The 27,321-nt window shown below is 47.3% G+C and overlaps 1 protein-coding gene and 2 long non-coding RNA genes across 3 annotated transcripts; 1 reads left to right on the top strand and 2 right to left on the bottom strand.

Annotated features, from left to right (window-relative positions):
- Window positions 1-10,994: 10,994 nt before the first annotated feature.
- casq1b (calsequestrin 1b) lies at window positions 10,995-22,904 on the top strand. Its single transcript, XM_037479985.2, has 11 exons — window positions 10,995-11,416; window positions 19,821-19,914; window positions 20,440-20,540; window positions 20,628-20,739; window positions 20,834-20,907; window positions 21,025-21,155; window positions 21,278-21,323; window positions 21,417-21,471; window positions 21,591-21,691; window positions 21,839-21,913; window positions 22,125-22,904. The coding sequence occupies exons 1-11, from the start codon at window positions 11,180-11,182 to the stop codon at window positions 22,425-22,427; spliced, it is 1,329 nt and encodes a 442-aa protein (XP_037335882.2). The 5' UTR covers window positions 10,995-11,179; the 3' UTR covers window positions 22,428-22,904.
- A 176-nt stretch (window positions 22,905-23,080) lies between these two features.
- LOC119223097 (uncharacterized) lies at window positions 23,081-24,212 on the bottom strand. Its single transcript, XR_005120881.2, has 3 exons — window positions 24,144-24,212; window positions 23,690-23,855; window positions 23,081-23,591 (listed from the first exon to the last, which is right to left on the bottom strand). It is a non-coding gene; the product is annotated as an uncharacterized LOC119223097 (long non-coding RNA).
- Window positions 24,213-25,516: 1,304 nt separating this feature from the next.
- On the bottom strand, window positions 25,517-27,001 carry LOC134126858 (uncharacterized). The gene is made up of 3 exons (XR_009955886.1): window positions 26,702-27,001; window positions 26,027-26,387; window positions 25,517-25,830 (listed from the first exon to the last, which is right to left on the bottom strand). It is a non-coding gene; the product is annotated as an uncharacterized LOC134126858 (long non-coding RNA).
- Between the last annotated feature and the right edge of the window lie 320 nt (window positions 27,002-27,321).

The raw sequence follows: 27,321 nt of genomic DNA, 5'->3' as shown, positions 1-27,321 counted from the left end.
GATTCAATTCATTATCTTAAGTTGTTCAGTCCATGTTTCAGACTGCGGGCGTGACTCCGCCTCCTCCTCGGTCGCTCTCGCCCGTCTCCCTCCTGGACGTGCGCCATTCTTCCCGTTAGTGAACCGAGCCCGACGGTCCAACTGGCGTTCTTTACCTGCCCGCCTTCCCTCGCATCCGCACGTTGCAGCGCCATTGTGACGAGAGCTGCACCTCCTTCTGTTAAGGCTACGCAGCTGTGCTAACGGCAGCTATGCTAATGGCAGATGTGCTAATGGCAGCTATGCTAACGGCAGCTGTGCTAAGGGGAGATATGCTAACGGAGGCTGCGCTAATGGCAGCTGTGCTAATGGCAGATGTGCTAAGGGGAGCTATGCTAACGGAAGCTGCGCTAATGGCAGATGTGCTAATGGCAGATGTGCTAAGGAGAGCTATGCTAACGGAAGCTGCGCTAATGGCAGCTGTGCTAATGGCAGCTGTGTTACCGGCAGCTATGTAGCTGTGCTAATGGCTAACACAAGGACTTGCAATGCATTTCTAGGAGAAAATGGATACCAGAGTATCACCAGAGTGTCTACGAGCACCATGGATGCCTCCCAATATCACGCCGGAGCACAATGTCTCGAACCCGCGAGAAGACATCGCGGCGCGCTGTGATGTTCCACAACGAGCAGCGAGGCAGCTGACAAAGGGCCCACAATTACAACGCACAACCGCACCGGTGGACATTGCGACTTTCCCTCTATGTGATCACGTGTGAACTGAATTATCGCAGAATGCAGTACGTGTTCATCACGGTGGGAGGTTTGCTCCTCGCTGAACAAACCACATGCCGTAGCAACAGAAAACAGCTAACGGTAAATACTTGACAAATAACTTGAATCCCCATTATTGCCTGGATTCAATTACTGCTTATGCAACACACCATTAAAGACCAGCCGGCTCCGTTACGCAATCCTGATGTCTTTGAGAAAGGAGCGCGGCGGCGTCATTTGAGGTTCCCCTCTCGTTTCCTCATTGTGGCTTTCATTATTTCCTTTTTCCTGTTAATGATCAAGTCAAAATTGACCTTCTGGACACAGTACAGCGCTGCGATGACTAAGAGCCTCTGGTTTTTGATTCGTAATAACGGAGTGCACATAAAGTGATCCGGCTCCATTATCGACCCCCCCCCCCCCCCCCCCACCCCTCCTAGAGGACATCCGACACTCAACTTTTGCCAAATTAGGACAGTTCCAACAAATGACTCCGTGAGGCTACATTAGCACACGCAACAAAAACATCACCTTCTCCTCTAGATGCATCTAATAGAGCAAATTGATGTCCTCAATTCAACATCGTCTCCGGGGCAAACGTCCCGGACGCCGAACACTAAGTGCTGCGGAGGAAGGAAGGAAGGAAGGAAGAAAGAAAGGAAGGAAGGAAACGTGGCTCGCGGGCGTCTCGCTTCCCACTGACGTTTCAAAAAAGGAACAGAAGAAGAAAAGGTGGCGCGTGGAGCCTTCCGGGCGGCTCTTGTGTGACGGTACGGCGCGTCGATGCAGGACGCAGCACCTCGGGCTCTAGGCGGGTTACACAGACCTGACGCCTGCATCGCATGTTATTAGTGTGAGTGGAGAGAAGGTACACAAGCGTGTGTGTATGTGTGTGTGTGTGTAGGCCTATTATTTTTCATATCTGTGGCGCGGGAGTTGAACCTGATTCTTGAGGCAACCACATGATCCCATGAAAACCTGCGGCGAGCAGTGATCGGACATCCTTCTCGTAGAGGAAGGACGGCGAGGCGGGAAACGACCAGAGGAGAAGCTAAAGAACATCAGAGGAACCGCGGCAGAAACAAGCGCCCTGAGTCACCTTTCGGCGAAACAAAAGTGGCTCGTCAAACGCGGCTCATCAGAGCAACTGTTGTTGTGAACCTGTACTTTCCTCCCACGCCACACACACACAAACACACACACACGGACACACACACACGTCCCTCATTGTCCAGAGAGCAGATGAAGAAGCGCGAACGCAGCAGACCCCCCCGGCGGCCACCGCCAGTTTCCGCTCGGCGCCACGGGCTGAGTCCTCGTCTGTTGAAAAGAGCGAACTGGCCATAATGGAGCTGTGTGTCACACACACAGACACACACCAGGGTTACTGCAGGGCAGGACCTCCTATTCACCAATCATAGGGATGAGATGTGTCTTCATTTCCTTTGTTTCCTACTAAAGAAACGGTCACGACTAAAACCCATTTGGCTCCAGCGTTGAGCACCTGATGGCACCAGGTAGATTCATTTTCTCAGCTTCACTGGAAACCAGCGTCTGCTTGGAAACTCGACCAGTATGGTAAAGTAATTGTGTGTGTGTGTGTGCGATCGAGTCGGAACAGCTGACGGCGTTCGGCCCAGGGAGTGGAGGAGAAACACGAGTTGATTGATGCAGCGGATGTGAGACACAGAGTCAACACTTTGAAGTGACCCTTGGCAGAGTGTCCTGTAAGACCAGCGACACACACACACACACACACACACAGCAGAAAGGTGTTCACCGCCCTTCCGTCCGGCCTCAATGGAATCAACGCTTATCAAATCCAATCAGACCCACCGAGGCGTTTCGTTTTTGAGGGTCTATGCGCACGGACAAAGGGGAATGGCCTGAATCAAAGTGTGTGTGTGTGTGTGTGCGCTTTCGGCCCATCTGCACTGGCATCTGCACTGGCTCAGGGTGTACGGCATATGTGTGTGTGTGTGTGTGGATGATTACATGCATTATTGTGGCGACTGGCTTCTCGCATTGGAGCTGGAAGCGCGGACTTCCTCCTCAACAGGAAGGACTTCCTGTCCGCCGGGGGGGGGGGGGCACAGCTTCCCCCTGCTGACGTTTCGTCGGGATCAGGACGCAGGACGTGGACGACGCCGCCTAATCCCTAAATGGATGCCGAGAAGCCGACGCGGAGGCCGGTGGGCAGCGGCGATTACAGGCGGTGATGTAACGCGGCGCAGAGCCGCTGACCCTGAGCAGCGAGGGGGGGAGGGGGGGGGGGGTAAGGTGGGGAGAGGATGGGGGGGGGGGGCGGGACGTCAACAAACCTGTTGTCCCGTCTGCGTACCAGGAGGGACGGGTGGTCGTCATGACATCCGAGTCCTCGCTGCGACCCCACACACACGCCCGAGTTGGCTTTTCCAAATTACCCAGAGTGCCGCGTTGGGCGGGCTCCATTAAATACATATCACTGGTGTCATTGGAGGGGGGGGGAATTCCACCTCAAGAGCAAGTAGTAGCAGTTTAACGCTGATCCACCCCCAAAAAACCCCTGTTTGACTCAGCGCCTGTAAACAGACAACCACAAACATTCCCTGAGGAGGGGGGGCCGGGGGGGGGGGGCGGAGGGGGGCGGTGACCGACACCACAGACAAACACGGAAAGGAAGTGAAGCCGAGGGAGGAAGCACATTTCTGCTGCGCCGACCACTTTTTCTTCTGTTCTGTTGCTGTTGTCCCAGAAGACGGATCGATTTGTATCAGAGCGGCTCCCAAAGAGCTGAGTCAAGGCACACGCACACTCACGCGCACACGCGCACTCTCTCACACACACACGCACACAGTTCATGGGTAACAGGGACGCTTCACTGCTGCTGGTGTTAAACTAAAGGAGGAATGAGGAAATGGTCACTGGGACGCCGCCACACAGGAAACGGGCGGACAGCTGTCGCGCTGCGCAAGGGGTCACGCACTCTGCAGTGATTGTGTGTGTGTGTGCGTGTGTGTGTATGTGTGTGTGTTTGTGACACAGGAGTCAGGATGCAAGAGAAGGACAATGGATTTAAGAAGTTAAGACGGATTTGTCCTTTTATCCTTCTCATGCCATCATATGTAATCATCCTTTCCTTTTGACATCGTGAGGGACATTTTTGTTCGATTCCCCGATAATTCATGAATTTAGAAACCATGTTAAAAACACAGAAAATGTAGCGATGCTGGTCTATTTATTGAGTCCATTCACAAAAGACCCATCCCAACCACACACACGCACACACACAGCTCTCCGGGACGGTCCCATGTGGACGGACCGTAGTTAATCTTTCCCTCTTTGCTCTCATTGTGTGTTTCCAGATGCAGAGCGTGATGATCTGGATGTGATGATCCTCACAAACAGGAAGTGGACTCCTACAGGCTGATATTATATAAACGATCTAAGTTAGTGTGATCCAGCACGAGGACGCACAAAAACACGAGGTCACGGGAGTAAAGGATGTTAGAGAGAGAAACTAAATCCAATCCAATTAGTTTATTCAATGGTGTGTTCAGTGCCCTCCCGACAAGGGGAAATCCTAAAACTTGACACCTCACGGTCGAGTATCGAGGCGTTGCACACTTCACACCCTTACTTCCCCAGCGTGAACAATAAGTGTCCATCAATGTTTCCACACCTGAGTTATTGATGAGTTTTGATGTTGACAGGACAGTAGAAAGAGTCTTCTTGCAAATGTCCCAAAGAAACATTAGAAACAAAAAAGCTGGAAAAGTACATTTCACCGCCATCACGTATAGCGGCATGCGAGGAGAGCAGCGACCCGCTGCCATGGATGGAGGGGGCGGATTGGTCCAATTACCCAACTACACCCTGGAGAGTCTTATCTTAAAGACTCAGACCCCCCGCCGCCCCCCCCCCTCCCCCTCTCCAAAAAAAAGAAGAAAACGCAGATTGCATTTAAAACATACAAAAAGAGAAGTACTCACCCCGATGAGACAGCGGGCTGCAGGCAGCGGGCAGAGATGCGGGATAATCTCCTCTGGCTCTGCGGGAATGCGAGAAAGGAGCCGGGTGTGTGTGTGTGTGGGGGGGGGGGGGTGGGGAGGGAGGGGGGGGCGGGGGGGGGTTGGTGGTGGAGGACGCGCGAGCCGCGGGGGGAGAGATAGTCACACAAAAACCAAAATGCTGGGAAAAAAAAAGTCCACTCCGTCCTCGGCTTGCAGGTTTCAAGGCGTTCGGGGACGAATTTGAGTGCGTTTCATCCCCGGGAGGAGGAGGTGTGTGGGGGGGGGGGGAGGGGGGGACGTTGGGGGTCCGCGGCTGCCGGGAGGCGGAGGATGGGGCGGGGGGGGGCGGGGGGCGGCTGAGAGGAGCTGTCAGTCAGTTATGAAACAGAAGAGCCGTGATTCCGGGTCTCCGTGAGGCTGCCTGTTCTCTCCGCTGCTCGGTCACCGGCTGCTCGATGTGGAAACGCCTTTTCCTCTCTACCCCCCCCCATCCCCCCCCCCCTCTCTCTCTCTCTCTCTCTCTCTCTCTCTCTCTCTCAGGCACGCAGCCTGATTCCTCCAGAGATCGTCTATTGGGGGACAGCAGCTCACTGACACGCGCGCAACGCAGTCTGACTGTAGATTAACAACAAGAAGACAACAGATAAATCAATGAATCACGAGGTTCTTAATCCACACCCCACTTTGGGGGATACTTGTTTTTCACTTGTTACTTTATTGAGCTGCTGGCATGAGAGCAAATGCACACCTGTTTAAAACGAAATTAATGTTTGGCTGTAAATAAAGAGCAGAGTGAGACCTCTCGCTGCTTCCTCCCGATTCCGCTCTTTTTTTTTTGGTTCTCACTGACTCGCTCGATGAGAAACGCACACACATTTTTCGCAGCTGATGTCACCGCGCTATCCGGCCCTCAAATCCCCTCCTCCTGTTCCTTTCTCCCCATCACAACGAGAACCCCCCCCCCCCCCTTTCCCTCCCCACCCAACCAACATGCACTCCAACCCCATTCTTTTAGAAAGTGACAGTGAGCCAACAGGCCGTGTGCTGCTGGGTGTTTCATCCCTCGGACCGAGTTCAGCTGAAGCTGAAGCTCTTTTTCAACTCGAGTCAGAGGTCCACTGCTGTCCTCTTTGCCTGGAAAAACCTTTGAATTGTATCTGCCGACGGCCTTGAAGCACTATCATGAGGCCTGGGAACGTTCCCTCTAAAATGTTTGCGGTGCACCACGTGACCTCCGGTCCTCCCCAGCGGGCCTCACTCCACATCCGCACGACGGAGACAAAACAGAGTCATGACTTTTGTCCTCAAACCTCTGGCCGTGAATTGGACTTTTGTTGCCAGTTTCAGATTCAGTCACATGGGCCTCGACGCCTCGACGTTCCGGTTAGTCAGACGTTCAGCACACAGCCGAGTTCTCAGAGGGACTTGGCGCCCCGTCCGCGTGATGCAAGAAGCCATGAAAGAGCTGCTTGTGAGGTTAAAACCCTCCTGATCAAATCGACTTTTTATTGCTAGGCAGATTTTTTTATTTTTTTTAAAGTCCGGTTTGATGTCGCAGCCGCTGAAACAATACAAATTCCCCCTCTGCCTGCGACCGGGCCGCATGTGACGGAGCCCTCTCAGAACCCAGAAGCTCTCGGAGGGGGGTCGAGGGGTCAGAGTGGGGGGCTGGCAGGCCTCCTGGTGATCAGCACGCTGGGATGTATGGAAACGCTCTCGAGATCACAGACAAGCATGAGGTCCCCTGACTTGGTCTTGGAGCATCGACGAGTTAACCGGCCCCTGAGGACATGCTCAGCGCCTAACCCCAAAAATAAGGAAGTTCTTGTCTTACGCATCACAAGACTGCCCCCCCCCCCCCCCCCCCCGAACGGAGACGTCTGTGCCAGCTCGTTTGAATGCTCGTATTTAAAGGGACGATCAGGGGACAGAGGGGGACATTCACAGCTCTTATTCTGCTGCCCTTACTTTGCAAAAAAAAAAGAAAAAAGCGGGAGGTTTTGAGGAGCGAGGGCATCGCCATCTTAAGAAACGAGAAGCTAACGGCCTTCAACACTCGTCGGCGTGGAATTTAGGATTCATTTATTTCGGTAGCGAAAATGACACATGACACATTACATCATCATCATCATCATCATCACATACATCATCAAGGCAGTAAGGACGTTTTTCTTTTTTTTGGAGTTTCTCAGACAAAAAAGGTCTTTTGCCGTAGGACGTCGGGGTCAAATACGTCATCGAAGTCGACTCGAGTGAAAGAAGTCGCTGACACAGCGTCGGCACAACGATAACAGTCTGAATTACCAGCAGCTCCTTCCTCACTGCGTCCCCAGCAGGCAAAGTGACAACCCGCCATTACAGCCTGAGGGGGGTTGTCACATCAGGTGATGCTCAGAAGGTATTGATTACAGCTCATTAATCACAACACAATTTGAGTGTTGGAGAGGGGGGGGGGGGGAACTGAGAGGGAAATTAAAGGCAACGTTCGGCTGGTGGTAAAAAAGAACATTTTGAAAAAAGTCAGTGACTTTTACGGGTTTTTAGAGGGAGAAGAGTGATGAAGATAGATGTGGTACACTGAGCGAGGTTCTTGACCTTACCTTTTAAAATCAACAGCCCTCCATGTGAAATCGATCAATGGTTCTTACGCATGCTTAAAATAATCAAGAAAAGAAAAGCAGCAAAACAGACTTTTTCCACGAGAAATGAACAGCCGTTACTCTGCTGCAACAGGTCTCTTGCTTGGTGCTTTTCCCAGCATGCAACTGGTGTGCGTTCTGTTCGTTTCTTACCGCGAGAGACGCAAGTTGTGGACGTTGCGTCAGGCACCAATTGGAGATTTACAGAGCACCAGATCAGAAAGGCCGACTCACGAAATAATTAACCATTTCAACAACCAATCTGGCGTGATGGTCAAGAATTGCTTTTTAAATTGATTTGTTTGGGTAAAATTAACTCAGCATATGTTACACTGACTTACACATGCCATTAAAAGACCCTGTAAGTAAACAACCATCTGCTTCATACCCTTAATTTGACCTGATTGACATTAGCACCCCCCCCCACCCCCCGCCCCCTCATTGTCTCTCCCTGTATCCCTGCTTCACACACACACACACACGCACAAACACACACACACACACACACACACACACCCGTCCTACACACACCAACTGTTCCGCCTGATGCTCGGCCAGTCGGTCTGTCAGGCTTTTCGGTTGCTAAGCAACGTCTCATCCTCCGGCTCTCGGGACAACTGTCAGAGTCGACATTTTTTGACGGGGGGGGCTAAATGGTCCACGCCAGGGACAGATGTCCTCTATTCATAAAACCACCACTAAAAATGTGCACTTTGGATCCGTCGTATTCTCTCACCAGCCGAATATTCCCAACGTCAACATAAAAAAAAGGAGTCAACATTAAGCAGCCACAGGTATCTGAAAGGATGTTGGATTCTTTTTTTTTCTCTCTTGTTAGTTGCATAAGATGCACAAAAACAATGGATGAAAAAGACTTCTAAGAACAGGTCACAGGTACAGGCTTTCCATAAAAGTGAGATTAAATTAGGTGGATAAAGAATAAAGAAAGCAACGGAAACTCAATTATTGCATCGTATGAAACCAATAGAATGGCAGCATACAGAAGTTTATGTGATCTTTTCCTTTGCAAAGAGGTAAAAACCTTTAGAAAGGACCCGCGTTGCAACTCACAGCTCCACGACATCTCTGAGCAAAATCTAACTAGAGTCTAAGTAGAGTAATCTAAGTAGACTCTAGTTACTAGAGTCTAAGTAGAGTTTTATTATCATGACCAAAGAATAACTGCTAGGTCACAGAAAATGAGATCGCATACATCTGTCTTTCTCTGCTGTGCGCCTGCGGGTGTGTGAGAGTAAACCCGTCTCTGTACCCTCTGGTTGCTTGGACACCGGCGTCGAGTGGCTGTCCTCACAGTGCCCCCCCCCCAGTAAAGAGAGGGAGGTGTGTTTGTGATTTAGTTTTTTAGAGATGTTTTTCGGTTCTTTGCAGTCGTTCCTTCGGGCGACCCGTTGTGTTGCTCTGAAGACGTCCTGCTTTTCACGTGCGTTCTCTCTCTCTCTCTCTGTGATTTCCTTGTGAACATCGCGTTGGTGTCGGAGGGGGAGACGGCGCTGGTTGTGCAACGTCTCTCTGCCACCATGCGGGCCGTGGGTGGGGGACAGGGAGGGAGCGGGCAGCAGGGCCAGACCGGTTCTGGTGGGAGGTGACAAAGTGTGTGTGTGTGTGTGTGTGTGTGTGACCTGGGTTGGATCTGACAGATTACTCATGTTTCTTCTGGTTTCATATACTGCATTGCAATAAAGTGACATGGATGTATTAACTAATGAGACTTTCACTTTGATTCAACATTCAAACCAGCAAAATTAGCTTTTTAAATGTTATGCCCCATTGCATAATATTTTGTGCATCTTGAGACCACCCTCTTTACTAGGCCTAATTACCTTCCATGTATCATACAGAGTAATTACAGAGTAATTACATTGTAATTAGTCACAAGCACATTTTCCTGGTTTCTCTCTTATTTAATATCTTTCTTGAACTTCGTTGTGTGCCGCTGTTGTTCATCTCTTTCCTGCATAAAAAAATGCACAAAACTAAACAAATCAATCTGCCTTAATGGTTAGATCAATTTTATTCACTTCGTTTCACCTCTTCAAATCCCTAAAATGAAATATGTTTGCTGGACCGTGAGTCGTGCTTTCACATCCTATCAAGCGAGATGTGTTTTTTTTTTTTTTACTGCTCCAGTTTCCGTGGAAACAGCACTCGCACACCGACAAACAGAGTTTAATGACCTCCGCACAAACTGCACAGATGCTTCTTTTACTCCTCATCTTGCTTGAGTCGATTTGAAAAGCGAGTGAAGGAGCGATGAGAGGGAGACGATGGACTTTAATGATGCAAAATTAAATTATTGCAACTGCCAGCGGAGGGTGCTGTTTACCTCTGAGGTGCAACAGTTTGGTGTGTGTGTGTGTGGGGGGGGGGGGGACAAGCTGTGCATGAGGGTTGATGTGCCACATGTGTGAACGTAAATGTTTTAACCGAATTCCCCATGAAGAGGAACAAAGGCGCTGAATGAAGTAAAGGTTATGCTTCAATATGTCAACATCAGCAATGCTCAAATGATCAGAGAGAACTCCAATCAGTGGGCACCCCCCCACCCTCTGTGGCATCTAAACACACACACACACACACACTGTCTGACCCGCCATGCTGGCAGGGGAAGATGGGCGATCATGTTACATATTGTTATTAATAGCCGCCCTCTCCCCTTTCTCATTGTAAATGAATTGCTGACAAGATCTCACACGGTCCCAGATTCTCTCGGCTTCTTCCATCTCTCCAGCCAAAATATTCCAACTTGAGTAGGTCAAGATCCCAGTATTCTAATATTTTAAAATGTAGCCAGAGGGAACGTGCTTTCAAACCCAGTTTCATTTCCTGTTTCATCTGTTGCAATATTTTTGCAATGATTGTAAAGGGTTCAACAAACATAAAAAAATACTGAGAATAATGATCATAAACAATGAATTATTTTGTCATGTTTTGGGACACTAACAAAAACACAACACAATACTCTATTATCGGACAATTACCCATATGGAAAAGGCTTAAAATATGCTTAGATGCACCAATGAGTGTGCACGACTCTACGTCTCCATTCGCCTCCCTCCATCTGGTCCTGCAGAGGATCGATACCCTCTGACCCCGCCAAGCCCACGCCACCTCGTCCACAGCGTCGTCCCGCAGAGGCCTTATTTTTAGCGAGAGTCCGTCTTCTCTGCAAAACTTAATATGGGAATGGCATCTCGTAGCTCTTATTCCCCCCCCCCCCCCCCGAGCTCTCGTCCTACGTCCATCCATACCGTCTGTCCTCCAAGACACCGAGCTGGTATCCGTTGCCCCCCCCCCGAACACCCGACGCAACCACTGTCCCTTCTCATGGCCCCCGGCTTCAAACAGGTGGCCGTATGACCCGGGCACGGCTCCTCCCACCTGACCGCCGTTCTATTTATCTCACCACCGCCCAGGAGCCCCCCCCCCCTTTCTCACCCCCCTTCTATCCCACTAGTTGTCGTCCTACTTTTTTGGCAGCTCCTCCGGCTTGTTTTCGGCTCTTGGCCAAGTGTAATCCTCACCTACCTACGATTTTCTTTTTGCCCCACCCCCACTTTTTGGGAAGTGACATCAGCGCAACCACGTGTAGCTCTTTTTTAAAGGGAGGGGGTCATCGTCGGACCTGCTCTTCTCCGGCCGGTGGGGAAAGGAAGCAGACTGTGTTCCTCCTTGACACCTTGCGTTAGGGACAACGTTGAACCTCTCGAGTGTGTTTTCTCCCCTTCTGCTTAAGGCTCTGAGGAGAGGCGTTGTTGTGACCACCGGGTGATAGCCATGAAGTGGGGCTGGGTGTTTTTGGGGGTCTTCCTATCTCTGGGGACCCTGTCCTGGGGGGAGAAGGGCTTGGAGGTCCCCGAGTACGATGGCAAAGACCGTGTCCACGAACTGAACACCAAGAACTACAAGTCCATCATGAAGAAGTACGACGTGATGGTGATCTACTACCACAAAAACGTGGATGGGAACCGCGCTGCCCTGAAGCAGTTTCAGATTGAGGAGCTGGCTTTGGAGGTGGGTCTTCGCCAAAGCATGACAGTGGATGAATTCTGTGGCCCGTGTGGGGGAAGGGTCACGCTGGGAAGCGGGGGAAGCAGGGAAGGGTTCCACATGGGGAATTTGGCTCCAGTTGGAAATTCCTGGAGGAAGTAATGGCTTCGGTTTCAGATGAGTGGGTGTACGGCCGTTGACAGGTAAGGAAGAAGAGCAACCAGGGGAACTACTGGAACACACAGGGTGAGTGGGACTTGGGGTTAAGTGTGGCAGACGGCAAAGTATGACTGGATGGATGCTGACCCCAAAGGATGCAGCTTGGTGAATGTTAGAACTGGAGACAGGCTGAATCGAGGCTTGTATCACCCCTCCTGAAAGGACAATGTGGCCATTTGGAATACTTTTGATCAACCTTTTATGTTTTAAGGCTGCTGTGGTGGGACTGTCTATAAAACGACAGATCTCAAAGGGCCTCACGCATCACTCACATCTACATGTGTGACGACTGAACAATCTGAAATATTTTGTACTTCTAGTCCAGCTAGTCCTTGGTTCTTCAACTGCCATTGCTGGGGAGCCTTTGGCATAGAAACGTTGCCTCTGTAATCCCCCCAGAACGGCTGCTAATCAGAGGCAAGTAGAAAAAGACAATGCATATTTTACAGGAACCTTTATTGAATAAGAATAGATCAAACTGACTCTTGACTTGCCAACGGTCGATGCCGCTGGACCCCGCTGTCCCTGCACTGCATTTACCACAGCGATTCTCTGCCTGTCAGAGCAGCAGTGTCTTCTTACAGAGGAAAAGTGTACCTTACTGTCCCGCATAAGTCACCTCTGTAAATAGCCTGGGACAGCGATGCGTGCTTAGCGTGAGGCCGACGGCCCTCCTGGGACACACAGAAAGTTTGTGGCCATATCTCAGTCCAACCAGTGCTCCGTCAGTTCGCTCACGCAACTCGACACTCTGTTCTGTTTGGTATCACCCCCCCCCCCCCTAACCCCTGCCCCTAGGCTTGGATCGTAAACCATCATTTACACACCCAACACGTTGTCGGATCAATTTCCAATCGGGCTGCCAAGAGGAGTTTCTTGGCTTGAGAAAGAGACGCTTACTGGAGAGGGTACCTGCTGGACTGTCACTCTATTACTGACTTCCTGCCGTTGGTGACAAGTCAGCCAATCGAGGAACAGCACCAGGGTTGCTCTGAGGGGGTGCTTAAAATAGCTGGTCATTACCACCTAGGAACCAGGAACCATTAATGATTAAAGCAACAGATCGTGTCTGCCTGCAAATTTAGGTTGTTCATAAAAAGGCATACTTTCATTAGACTGTATCTTCAATCCATACTGTACTTTGTGGCTTGAGCGGACGATACGAATATTTTCTCCCCTGAGTTGTTTCACTGGGTTGTCACTCACATTGTTAGGCACACAGGAAAGTAAACATTCTCTCTTGGTCAAGCCCACAGCTCCCTCTCTGAAATGATTAGAAATAGAGGATTGGATTCAGCAAATTAGTCTACAGAACGTGCAGGCGCGACCACAAGTAGATTCTACTGAGTGCAGACACTTCAGAAATCCCAGCACTTTCCTCTCAAACAGGTTGTGTTATCCAAAATGTACCCCATCCACTCCATATTAACGACTGTGATACGCTATGGAAAGTTGAACTTTTAAACCCCCTGAAGTGGGAGTAAACAGTTATCTCCTCTCCATATTCATGTTGGGTTGGGCAACTGGGTTTGACACAAAGTTGCTCCCACCGTGCAGTTCTTCAGGTCCAGGGAATTTATTTCATTATTACATAAAAAACGTAAGTCCCCATCTAATGTTGAGAACTAATATTGTCTCTCTCTTTTTTGGAACGCTGACCTTTGCAACACAACATACTGTTAATGCTAAAATGCTCATCAATCACCTCACTGGACGCAGCTCAGATTGCAGTGGTCTTTAAGTGGCCACCCTGCACACACACACAAACACACACACACACACACACACACACACACATAAACACACACACACACACACACAAACACTGTTTATCATCATTTCCTTATAACATCATATTCCCACGTGTATCAGAAATGTATTTAATACATAATAATGTAGGTTGATCGTATCGTTAAAAATAATACCACATGGCGTTTCAACAATGACACGACATGGCAGCACATGGGACAGTCACCACATACTGTAACTGAGAAGAGTGTTTCCTTAAATAGGAAAACAAAATCCGTGAGCTACACTGCAGTGTTTCATTACTATGTTAATGCTGTCAATGATATTCATGGTCACCAGAGGATAAAGCATACTCATTTTGGTGATCTCTGGACTTTTTCTCTAGTAAGGTTGACATTTTAGCTTTTTTAAGGAAACATCTTGACGGCCATTGGTTAAACTCGCCATGATGTTTGGCAACTTCTCAGATACATACACTCTTTGTAAACATTCACAGCCGCATGAACAGAATTTTGATGTAACAGTAAAAAGAAAAACATCAACTCAATTTATTGACTATTACATTTCCACCCGACAGCCTATTGTACAGAGTACTCCTGTAAGGGGTGAGCGGGAAGAGCCCCCCCACAGGCCCGAAAACCAGACACAAATGACCCAGGTGCACACAAGTCGAGTCAACAGGCGGACTTGTAATGTGCAGCAAACCTTTGTGATTTAAAAGGAGGCTTCTGCTTTGTCTCTTCTAATCGGCTTCCATCTACTGAGAGAGCTGGGAAAAGGTCAGAGCGTCGCCGTGGTAACCGCGATCCAAACTCTCTGCCTCCTTTCTTCATCGGCACAAAATGTTTCCTGCTCTCATTTGAAACAATGGTGGATAGAATTGATGGAGACAAAGAAGAAGTTAATCATTGTGCATCCTACATTTTCTTTTGCTCACAAGAGAATAATTCTGGATTATGTCAATACATTTGGTAGCGTCTGGTTGTAATTTAACTTAAACCCACACAGGATTTTGCAATTTTCAAGCCGCTTTGTTCCCTCCCGGAGAAGCTGTCCTACATTAAGATGAGCTCCTTTCACTCAGTTTATTCTTTCTTCATTCAGGCAGCACAGGAGGCGACAGTCGACATTTCCCTCCTTTAAGTCTCCCCGCCGTCAAGTTCCGCTAGAAAATGACATCTCGATGGATCTCCCTGTGACATTCTGACTTACTTCCTCCCCTTTAATTAACCGTGTGGAGAAGGCACTGAATTAGAAACTAATTAATCTGATGTGATGTCATTAAATGTGACAGGAGTTAGGTCTAGATGATGCGTCCTTGGTTTGTTGCGTTTCAGAAGCCACCTGTTGTTTGTGGAAGATTAATTATAGAAGTGGTTGCCTGTTGATTTCGAGGCTCCCAGCTGTTATTGAAACTACATGTTTTGCTGTCACGATAAGGATCAGTGTTAACGGCTTCATTCTATAGTCTCTCCCTTTAAAAATGTCTCATCTATCACAGGCATGGTTGTTTATTTGTGAGGCAAGCGATGCACATGACCTGAAGGCACCCGGTAGAATACGATACTTGGATACTGTGTGTGTTTGATCTTTTCAGGAGACGAACTGCAGTTCAACAGTTTATTTATTGTACTGAAACCCTACCCGGCACGATGTCGCCTCCACTCCCTCTTAGTGGGGTACATGAACTGAGATATCGAGTTGGATTTAATCGCGGCGGAAGCAAGCCCCTCCAGGAAGATGAAGAGTTATTGCCAGAATTTTCACAAGCAGCCTCCACCCGACGTCTGCCATCTGGATCAGTAAAAAGCATTGTATGGCTTCATCATCGCTATGGTGACCCGTCTAGCACCTGAAGTGTGGCTGCGATAGCGAGCATTCAGAGGCTCGTATAAACTAAGTCACGAGAGAACTTCCGCTCTACACTTCAGTGTCCACAAAGGGTCTATCGATGTTGGAGTGACTCAGTACTGACCCATTATTTATGGTGAAACTGAGTGCTTTGACATATTTCGATAACCCATGAAGGTCATATGAAGGCGTCCGATTTACACTGAGGCTTATTCACGAACAGGAACAAGTCCGCTTCTAAAAAGCTGCGGAGCTTTGCGGCTTGGTGAGGAACCTGTCAGCGGCTCCTGACAAAAGGCCAAAACACTTTCTGTTGAGCCGCTGTCGGAGAGAGGCCGCTGCTGGTTCATCCTCAAGGTACCCTGGCCACGTCCAACCCGACACGATGGCGTTTTCCCCATGCAGATCTTCTGCTCGCCCCCCCCCCACCAATAATGGTTTCAGGGAACGTTGCTCTGAGCGTCTCGTTCACAGGAGAATAATGTCAAGGACACACGGGAGAGAATGGTGCGTCGTGAATAATGTAAGGCTCGTTTGGACGGGCCTGAATGAAGACAGCCCTCAAAGTCAAGTGGAACTACTTTATCACCCCGTGCAGGTGTATTTATAGAGCCGCTAATGATTCTCACAGCACACGGCCCATTAACATATACTAGAGAAGAGTTTTAATTAAGGATTGCTTCATTTAGTAAGCGCACAGCACCAGGAAACTGAATCAGCTAAATGGAATTCAGCCACGGTTAGTTAGGTTATTTTTTATGTGAAAAAGGTCTACTTAGGCCTTTCAGTGGGATTGTTCATAGCCAATAACCTCAGTGACTTAACGGCACCCTCGAATCCAACACACCATTCTCACCAGAGTGAGCAAGGCTTTTTAAATTCAGGAGTAAAAAAATCACTTTTATTTTAATTAGCACCTACAGTATCGTCACCCGTCAAATCACAACGACCCGGGTTCGAGTAAACACATCTGCTCATCCTTCGCAAAGTTTGTCTCACGTAACACCCGCTGGCTGCCGCATGACTCACGAAGCCGACTCAAACGAGCTGCGATCGTCGTCGTGGGAGAAGTGTGCGTGATGGCTTGTTGCCGTCTGTGTGAGTCATTCACAGATGGTCCGGGACACGTGTGCCCTCACAGTCTGTTCGAGTGAATCAGCTCGTGTGCCTGTGAGATTTCCAAAAGCTCTGTGTGCGGTTCATCACGTCTCCAACGAGACCGCGCTGGAAAGAAACGGGTCAGATAGACAAAACGCCTTGATAAAAATAATTAGATTACGAGATTCATTTAAGCTTCAGAGGCTCCGCTGGGCGTTGTATAATTTCTTTAAAAAAAGTGCAGCCACAGAGCTGTTGAATCTGAATCTTTCATGACCACCCTGGTGCAGTGTTGTGTAACAGTCCTGATGTGTTACAGCAGACATTATTAATTTACCATCTGGCTGGAGGGGAAATAAGGTCCAACGCTTTACTTTTGCACAGATCTCAGGTATTTTGGGGCATCTCGCTGCTTTGAAAGTCTTTTAATGTTACTCGATTTACAGATTTAGCCACTTTGGGCGGTGTATCATGCCCACTACTATCCACCTGTTCTTTACTGTTGAAGATCTACGACTTTTTCTTACTATCATTTGTTCGTCTTATTCATATTCCAGTGTGAGGATGTTTAAAATAAGTACATCAGAGAGAAAATAAATCTTATTTTTATTATTTGTTAAGGACTAAGTCAGAATTTGAACGCATCTGCACCTTGATTGACGTCAAGATCTCTTGCCCCAAAATTCCCCCCAAAATACCGTAACTGTAAGGTTATGTGTTTTACCTGCATTTATTGTAAAATCATGTTAACACACACAAATCTATATTCACTCTCCCTGCCATTCAGTGTGTTTAATCTTTGGGTGGGAATGTTGAAGGCGATGAAGCTAACTGCAGAAGAAGCTGGTGTGGAAGCTGCCACACTAAGGTGACGCACACGTACGAACAATAGACCCATCAAGCTGCTCAGTTGTTTACTGGAAAAGCAGACGGAAACTGCAGGAGCGACCGAAAAAAGAGCTACTGATTGGGACCAGCGATGGAGAGAATGCAACAAGGTGACCATTGAGGGCCCGAGAAGGGCCCATCACTCATGGGGCGGAGCGAGTGAATGCGTGAAACTGAGTTCCTCCTTTGTCTTGTTGGGGGAGAATATGCAGATTTGTGCACGTGTGTCATAAAGAATTTGGACGTTCTCTCCGTCAAAAAGACAACAAATCAGATACCGATGAGACATTTTAGACCAACTCAGCAGCAATAACACATGCAACTCACGCCCGGTTTTACCAAAGTAAACAATCTGAGGGCTAACCACCATCCTGTAGTGTTGAGTAAGCACATGGGCAGCTATATTACCAGAAACATAACCCCCCCCTCCTCACACAATCTCCCCTGACCCCACTCTTACTACACCATCCTCTCGCGCCAATCCAGTCCCACGGCACGCTTACGACCAGCCAGCTCGTGTCCTGGGCCCCAGGAGACGGAGCCAAGGCCCCCCCCCCACCTCCCCATCCCAGTGAACTCTCACTGGACACACACGTGAGGGAAGGTGTCAGGGAGGACACATCCAGGCAGTCGACACATCCAGGCAGTCGACACCGGAGAGCGGGGAGGAGGAACGGGCGAGGGAGGAGGAAACCAGGAGTAGAAGAGGGCTGACGAGGTGTCAAGTGTCTCCATCCACCCGACGGCCCTCCTTTCCCCTCCCGCACGCGTTTCTATATATCGAACGGATCCTCTTTTTCTGCCGCTCGGCAGTGCTTTCTCGCACACCCTTATATAGCCTCGGGACTCCCCGCTTCGCTTCCACCCCGCTGCAAACACCCGGGAGCTTCACCTAAATGCCCCGGTGATAAGAATATGGACGCGCCACGTGGCAACAGGCAGGAGAATTTGTTCAGGGCGAACGTGTCGTGCAGAGTCATTGGCGCGGGCTTCTTTAAACCGGAAGGACTGTGTAATCTGTGTTGCTGGTTGCAATCTGCTAGATGCCACTTCCTCCTTCCCACTGGTCTTTTAAAATGTGCTTATGCAAAGTGTAACTACTGTATAATGGGTTTAGATTTCATTGAATGCGGTTTCTTCTCCTTTCGAAGGCCGCTCCGAGTCGTTGTGCCTTGCCCTAAAGCGTTCCCTCTTCTTGCAGTCGATCACAGGTCATGCAGCAAGTATCTTCCAGGTAGGTCAAGGTCTGCCTCCCTGTGCCTGCAGGGCCGGGTTGTGAGATACACATTCTGCGGCAGTAACTGCCGAGTGTCGACATCCGTTCCGTGACTGCAGTTTTGTATCGGAGCGGGTGGAATTGCGTGAAGTCACAACCAGAAACCACAGAGAGACTCAACTGCTCTCCATCTCGAATGTAATGATCAAACTTTAATGTCCGTCCGTTCTCCCACCCGTTCACCCATCAATGATCTGATGCATTTGCAGGTGGTTTGGATGTATGTGCAAAAATGTGGTTCACTAGAGTTTCTGCCATCACCATTCCAACAGAGGTGAATCGTCTTTAATTTGTACTCCTCAATGAATTGACACATTACATCAGTCGAGAGGACCAAGCGATAGGAAGGACCGAAGCAGCTAACCGCCGCTGGCTCCGTCCTGAGAGAACAGACGTGGCTCTTTGAGGCCTAGAGGGGTTTTGAGGGGTTTCTCCAATGATACTGAGCTCGGCAGAAAGAAATCTGCACAGCCAAGCTGACTAGGAATGAGAAACGTTTTTAATTGTACCCTTAAAAGTAAAAGAAACCTTTCACATGGGTCGTTAGATGGCGATTAGCTCGCTTTGGTGTTTCAAAGTAAAGAGGCCAATCCTCCTAATCAGATTAGAGAAGAATTGGCGCTGGGTCCAATCATGAGCTAATGTGTCTGGACTGCGGAGCCCAAAATAATGGATGGCCTTACAGATAACATAGCACATAGTATGCTATTCATGCTGCGCTACCTATTTGTTGCCAGTGCTTTGGGAGCCTTTGGCTGCACATGAATGTCATCTGTCTTTGCATCGCTGCTTTGCAAGGCGCCACACAATGCTTTTTGACCCACTTCAACCACAATGGAACCGAGCATTGATGAATTTGTGTTAAACTGTGATGGATACAGTTTTGTTTATGTACTAACAGGGTGTATGTGCTCGTATGTGCTCGTATGTGCACGTATGCAGCGTCTTCACATTGGCTCGTCTCCATTCCACCACCTGTTGCAGCGCCTCTACCCTTCGACATACTTGGCTCAAGTTCTGCCCCTCTTGTTCTTCTGGAAGAAGCCCGCTGTCTGTGCTCCTCTCAGGGAGGCTCGGCGGGCTGTCAATTGTTGGCTCGGGTTTCTCTCCGTTTTAGAAAGTGCAAGGCAGCGATCTAAAGCTTTCGCTTTTAAGGACTTGGAATTAAGACGAAATGCCAGAGGGGGGTTGTTCGTGTAAATGAAACTGAAAGAGGTGTTTCGGTGGACTTCTGTCAGAGGTCAGAAGTGAAACCAGTCGCCATGTGTGTGCTAAACCGTACTTCTCTTTATCCCTCTTACTTCCCCGCCTCTCTGTCCCTCCGCCTGTCTGTGTCTCTCTGTGTAGCTCGCAGCCCAAGTCCTGGGCGACTTCGACGACGAGGACATTGGGTTCGGCCTGGTGGACGAAAAGAAGGACTCCGCTGTAGCCAAGAAGCTTGGTGAGCTCTGCTTCCAATCACTGACAGGGAAACAAAAATCATGATTTAACAAAACTTGTTCATATCAAATGTCAAAATTGGACTTAGTTGGTATATATGGGATTCATCTGTATTAAAGCAAATATCCTGCAGACAATATATGAAGCAAGTCTGCCCTCAAGTGTTGACTAAATATACCACAGTGTTTTTGGAACGGCAGCTGTAGACCCAAACTCACGAGCCTCAGGAGCAGTAAAATGAATATTTAAACCAGCGTGAACCAATTCTACCTGCTTATACCTTTACTATCCAGCCGTGTCTTTTCGTTTTTATCATACTGACCAATCGTTGCTGTGTAATGCAACAATTTAACAATATAACATAATAACAGTCATTAGAAGTACTTTTTTATCCCTTAAAGAACCATTTTAGGTGAGAAAGAAATACAGACAGAGGATTCATTGAAACACAAACTTATTTTCTAACCCTGCTATATGAATATGTGAGATTATTTCTGGTATAATGGCGTAAGCACTTCCTCTGCAGGTCTGGATGAGGTGGAGAGCATCTACATATTTGCCGACAATGAGATCATTGAGTACGACGGAGAACTGGCGGCCGACACGTTGGTGGAGTTCCTCTACGATGTAAGTCATTTCTGGCAAACAAAGACGGCGTTGTTATTGTAACTATTGCAGCTCGATGTTACAACCAATCAAAATGCCTCCCGTCAGGTGGTCGAGGATCCCGTGGAGATCATCGACAACGAGCGCGAGCTCAAGGGTTTCCACCACATGGACGAGGTCATCAAGCTGGTCGGCTATTTCAGGAGCGAGAAGTCCGCACGTGGGTCAAAGTTCACGATCGGACGACCACGGTTCAAACGGACGAAGGCTAAGAGACGCTTAATGTGACGCTCTCCCTGATCTCCCCCATCCAGACTTCATCGAGTACGACGATGCCGCCGAAGAGTTCCACCCCTTTGTCAAATTCTTTGCCACGTTTGACCCCAAGGTGGGAATTGTTTGTTTGGCTATTTGTATTAAAATGTGTATATTTTGTGTATTTTTTAAATTTTTGAAAGTGTTCTCTTTTGTTTGCTGCCTCTCATCTCTCTCCACGTTGTTTCAGATCGCCAAGAAGCTGAAGCTGAAGATGAACGAAGTGGACTTCTATGAGCCCTTCATGGAGGAGCCCGTCACCATTCCAGGGAAGCCCTACGTGGAGTCTGAGCTTATTGACTACATCGAGGAGCATGACAGGTGACACCCTGCGTCATGCTATGTACCTTCAACTCAATTAAGTGTATTTTTTTGTGCTTTTTTCACAGTACAAATCAATGAATGAAAACTACTTTATTTTGTGTTTTTGCTCAATTCTTCAGGCCTACACTGAGGAAGCTGGAGCCCCACAGCATGTATGAGATCTGGGTAAGTGATTCACCAAGCATCTGTTAAACAATGTTCCCTTTCTTCACCAGTTCAACTAATGTATTCCATCATCTGTACTGCTTGTGTTCACAGGAGGATGACATTGACGGAGAGCACATTGTGGCCTTTGCTGAGGAAGATGATCCAGGTCAAAGTTTACCCCAGTGCCTCGATACCTACCTATGTATCCATATAGGTGTCTGATCAGCTATCCGGCCAACATTGCCGGCCTCACAATCCGTACCTGACATTTGAACTCTTCTTTAGACGGTTACGAATTCCTGGAAATCCTGAAGGAGGTGGCCCGCGAGAACACAGACAACCCCAACCTCAGCATCATCTGGATCGACCCCGACAACTTCCCCCTGGTATGAACATCCTCACTTAATTTATTAGTAGAGGGTATACCCAAGGTTTGTTATGAGAATGCCACTTATAGATATTCCACAAATTCTCTTTTCTTATCAGTATTATGTGTGTATGCCGGTACCTGTCGGCCTGTGTCTCTCTTTCAGCTGGTGCCGTACTGGGAGAAGACCTTCGGCATCGACCTCTCTTCCCCTCACATCGGGGTGGTTGACATTGCGGACGTAAGCACAAAACCTTTAAACCTTTAAAAAGCCATATCCGAGTATTAGATGCCTTTCAAAACCACCAGAGTCGTCTGTGACGCGGATCGCGGGTTTCAGCGCCTTCCAGCGCCTTCCTTTGATCTGCCGCCTTAACGTCCTATCGAGCCGTAGACCGGGCTCCTCCTGGAGCGATCGCGTCACGGAGTGAGTGTTCTCTTCCCCGTCTCAGGCCGACAGCGTGTGGATGGAAATGGACGACCAAGACGACATGCCGACGGCCGACGAGCTGGAGCGCTGGGTGGAGGACGTCCTCTCCGGAAAGATTGACCCGGATGACGATGACGAAGAGGACGAGGATGACGACGACGATGATGACGAGGATGATGACGACGATGACGAGGACGATGATGACGATGATGATGACGACGACGACGACGATGACGATGACGATGGCGACGATGATGATGATGATGATGATGATGACGATGATGACGATGATGATGATGACGACGATGACGACGATGATGAATAAATCTTTACCACCATCTCGCACTTCCCTCCGATTTAGCCAGAAATGGATGAACCCAAAAGTCCATCTTTTTTTTCTAACCAGCTCGCTTCCTGTACGGCTTCCTGTGAGGGACAAACACGTCGACCCACTTGTTGTTGTATTTGGATATGTGTAATCTCACCGAGCATGTGAGCACAGAGGCTAACGGAGGGGCTAACCTGTCGTTTTCTACCCGATGTCACAGACCGGTGTCTCCCCCTCCAACACCCCCCACACCCCTCCTTTTTTCTGTTTTCATGACTTGTTTTCTACTTGATGAAGAGAACAAACAGAAACGTTATCTTACCTTTTAAAAGAGAATGAACCTAAAATCACTGGAAAGTCTTAAGATTATTACAATCTTAGAAAGGAATTGGAATACTGGAAACAAAAAACAATAAGGTACAAATGAATTTGTTTTTGCTTTCATATTAAAAAAGAAAGATATTTTCCAACCAATGCTGCCTGTTGTTGTGATTTCTAATTAAAATAAACTTCTATATTCATGTGCGTGTTGACCCCAGGCACTGAATCTTAAATTCAAACACATTATTCTTTATTACAACATGATTACGTTAAATTACTATAATTATTAATACATATAAAGTGGACCATTAAGGTCAAAATTAGGGGTTCGATGAGAAGGTGAAATATTATTATCATGATGCTGAAAGTTCACATGTTTATTTTTGGAACCAGGAAGTGTTACAATCAAACATTTCACACAGAGTATAAAAGCAGAAGCCTGAAAGAGGTTTTAGCTGCCAGCTCAACAACGGGCCGACAACTGGGACCCAAAGTTAAACAACTACAGGAATCAAGCCTCCACTGCAGGAGGTGCGACTTGCTTCTTGTTTGTCATACGCCTCAAAGTGTACAGGAAGGCACTTGTTGTTAACTTTATTACAACCCACAATCACCGGCTTTGTTTCACGCAACAAAACTGCAACTTCGCACTTGTGTTTGACTTTCAAATGATAAATCTTCATCTTAAAAGTACTGATGCATAAGTTGCGTTGCTGTTTTTTGGTTCTGTACACCAGCTGGCGGCCGTCGACGCCACAGATCGCCTTGACGTCTTCTTTGTTCTCCGGCTCGAGGAAGGACTGCTCCTCTCTGTCGCAGAGGCCTTCGTCTTCTATGTACCTGCGTAGTGACATCATTGCAGTGCAAAGTAGTATGAGCCAGTCTCACGTGTCTCACGTGTCGAGTTCACAGGAACTTGACTTAAATCCTTCACTCACCTCTTCCATTGAACCCTCGATTTTCTGTCAAATTGCTTCCGAACGATGTGTTTCTTCACAAAATCGTCGTACGCATTGTTGTCACTTTTCACCGAACAAGGTGTATTTTGCCCCAGATGGAGGAGAGCGAACATGACGACGAGGACCAGAAGAACCTTCATCACGTCTACAGGGGAGAGAAGGAGAGTTTTAGAGCATTTCACTGTTTAACAACATGATACATGTGTTGATGGTGCTGTACACGCAGCAGAGTCTCTAAAGGAATTATTACTAACACACAACCTACATGTACTATTGGTTATTAGCATCTAGACTGAAAATGACACTTTTTTATCTCATACACATTAAATGGAAGGTTGAATTTGAAAATTTGAAAATAGATACATTTACAATGTAAAGTTCCTTCACATAAATGACATCTATAAAATGATAACAGATGTAATAGTTGTTTAACCTGTGCTGATCAGCAGCCTCTGAGTTGTAGACGTTGTTGTGTTGAGTCTGCAGGAGGATCCACTGACTGATGCTCAAGTCTGATAAAAACATTTCCCCTTTTTTAACCTCCTCATGTTGTGAACGTTGGTCACAACCAAACATAATAATAACAGCCAATGGCAGCACTGCAATCTCCCCTTTGACCATATAAAGAATAATCTGTGATAATCACCTGCAAAACAAACCAGCCTCTCACCCTCTGAATGGGGAAGTGAACTCTTGCTGAGCGTCGCTGCTGCTTAAAGCAAATGAAGAAGACGTCAAGTAGCAGCGCCTCTTCTGCTCGTGACCTGATGCACAAACACAGTAACGATGCATCGAGAAAGGAGAGCTGTTAGTGTCCAACGACGACTCGCCTTCACTAACATGAGTGATGGAGCTCAGGTAAACGGTGGGATCGACACACAGAGGCTTTGTCTGGCCGATCACGTCTTGATGACGTTGTGTTCAGGTGCTGAAAGGCTGAGGGGATTTTGTTACAGATTAACAGAGAAAAAACAGGAAGCACCAGAGAATAAGGAGTGAATTAAACCATAATGGGAATAATCATCAGCTGCACTTTGATAGTAAATAATAAATAAATGATCTCGACCTCAACCAACCCCAGCAGTAAAATCCTGATTTTACTTTAATACATGACAATAATAATAATAACAATAACACACTAATAAGATGATGATTTTCTCCACTGAGTACTTCTGCTTTTAATACATTTACTTGATGATACTTTACTTTAACTCAAATAACATTCTCATTGCAGGACTTTTACTTGTAGAATCTTTCCTCCTTTGTCATTAGAAATGTCAAATATAGTGTAACTTAGCTGAGTGTCAGGTGGGTGACACGGCTCTAACTACAAGACCCCCCCCCCCCCCTCACATTCTATAAGTAGTGTGTGTTTTAATTCTGCAGATCGCTCCGCACACATCTGTGCATGAAGCAGCTTTCACAAGAAATCCTTCATTCTGCTGCAGATTCTTTGCTTAAAGAAAGAAGAACCAACCGTAGAGAGGCTTTTACTGAATGCTTTTATTTCTGAGCCACTACAGACAGTTTGGAGCAGTAATGATGATGCTGCAGGTTCACATGTTTAATGCAGGAAGAAAGATTGTGAAGCTGAAGGGAGACAAATAAAAAGTCAACTCATGGTGGAAAAGTGCATCATGTGGACATGCAGCCTGTTGATTTGGATCATCATCAGAAAGTGTTACAATCACACATTTCACACAGAGTATAAAAGCAGAAGCCTGAAAGAGGTTTTAGCTGCCAGCTCAACGACGGGCCGACAGCTGGGACCCAAAGTTAAACAACTACAGGAACTTAACCCTTAACTGCAGTAGTTGTTACTTGCTTCTTGTTTGTCATACTTCTCAAAGTGTACAGGACGACAAATGTTATCAACTTCATCACAACCCAACACTACATGTTCATTTTTAACTGAAACGTTAACCTTGCAATTGTTGTTGACTTTCAAATAAAACATTTCGATTGTTTCTCCACTGATGCATAGGTTCTGCCACGCTGTCTGGTCGATGTTTTGTACCCGGAAGCCCCCGCCACCACAGATGGCCTCAACTTTACTCTGATCCGTCTTCTTGAAGAAGGACTGCTTATTTCTATTGCAGAGGCGTTTAGTTTCTAAGTACCTGTGTAATGAGATCATTGTTTTACTTCAAAGTAGTTTCTATTTATAATGTAGTTTGATAACTTTAAAACGTTTTTATCGAGAAAGATTGTCTAAAAGAAATACATTTTTCTAAAATACTGTTAAAGGATGAACGCCTTAAGGTAGCTAACGTCTCAAGTTGACAAGGGAGTCGTTGACTTAAATTGTTTACTTACGTCTGCCATGAAGTATTGCTAGTGCTGTCAAACTCAAGTCCAGGTATGGTCTCAGGGGCAAGGATGTGTTTCCTCACAAAATTGTGGTACACTGTGATTTTGCGATGTGTCTTACAAGGTCGATTATTGTAGTTGTTGCCGTGTTTTTGTTTGCTCCCACGAGGTCGATTATTGTAGTTCTTGCTGTGTTTTTGTTTGCCCACACGAGGTCGATTTTTGATGTTGTTACGGTATTGTTCAAACACACAACGTTGATTATTCTGTTTTTTGAGGTGTTGACGTTTATCCCAACGAGGTTTATTTTGCCCCAGATGGAGGAGAACGAACATGACGGCGAGGACCAGAAGAACCTTCATCACGTCTACAGGGGAGAGAAGAAGAGTTTTAGAGCATTTCACTGTTTAACAACATGATACACGTGTTGATGGTGCTGTACACGCAGCATCCACCTTTAACTCATCCACTAAGAGTCCATAAAGTAATTATTACTAACACACAACTTACATTTACTATTGATTATTACCATCTAGACTGAAAATTACATTTTTTTTATCTGATTCATATTAAAAGGAAGCATTGCTTGTTATTTCTGTTATTGAATATACATGAACAATGTATAGTTTCTTCACATGCATCACATCTATAAAATGATAACAGATGTAATAGTTGTTTAACCTGTGCTGATCAGCAGCCTCTGAGCTGTAGACGTTGTGTTGAGTCTGCAGGAGGATCCACTGACTGATGCTCAAGTCTGATAAAAACTAACATTTCCCCTTTTTTAACCTCCTCATGTTGTGAACGTTGGTCACAACCAAACATAATAATAACAGCCAATGGCAGCACTGCAATCTCCCCTTTGACCATATAAAGAATAATCTGTGATAATCACCTGCAAAACAAACCAGCCTCTCACCCTCTGAATGGGGAAGTGAACTCTTGCTGAGCGTCGCTGCTGCTTAAAGCAAATGAAGAAGACGTCAAGTAGCAGCGCCTCTTCTGCTCGTGACCTGATGCACAAACACAGTAACGATGCATCGAGAAAGGAGAGCTGTTAGTGTCCAACGACGACTCGCCTTCACTAACATGAGTGATGGAGCTCAGGTAAACGGTGGGATCGACACACAGAGGGTTTGTCTGGCCGATCACGTCTTGATGAAGTTGTGTTCAGGTGCTGAAAGGCTCCAGTTCATTATTTGGCCCTAAAGTACAATAATGTCTATTTATACTGTGATAACTTGTTGTTTGACCACCATGAAGGAAGCTGCAACATTTCACCAATAAAGTGACACATAGAA

The sequence above is a fragment of the Pungitius pungitius genome, chromosome 1 (genome assembly GCF_949316345.1).
Source record: "Pungitius pungitius chromosome 1, fPunPun2.1, whole genome shotgun sequence".
NCBI classification, from domain to species: Eukaryota; Metazoa; Chordata; class Actinopteri; order Perciformes; family Gasterosteidae; genus Pungitius; species Pungitius pungitius.
The sequence above is the reverse complement of the archived record's forward strand: the minus strand, read 5'-3'. Positions and strand labels throughout refer to the sequence as shown.

Bases quoted from the DNA above. Each gene is read 5' to 3' on its own strand.
- casq1b (XM_037479985.2), top strand. From the start codon at position 11,180: ATGAAGTGGGGCTGGGTGTTTTTGGGGGTCTTCCTATCTCTGGGGACC. The intron at 19,915-20,439 runs GTGAGCTCTGCT...CTTCCTCTGCAG, and splicing joins CGCTGTAGCCAAGAAGCTTG to GTCTGGATGAGGTGGAGAGC. The intron at 21,914-22,124 runs GTAAGCACAAAA...TCCCCGTCTCAG, and splicing joins GGGTGGTTGACATTGCGGAC to GCCGACAGCGTGTGGATGGA.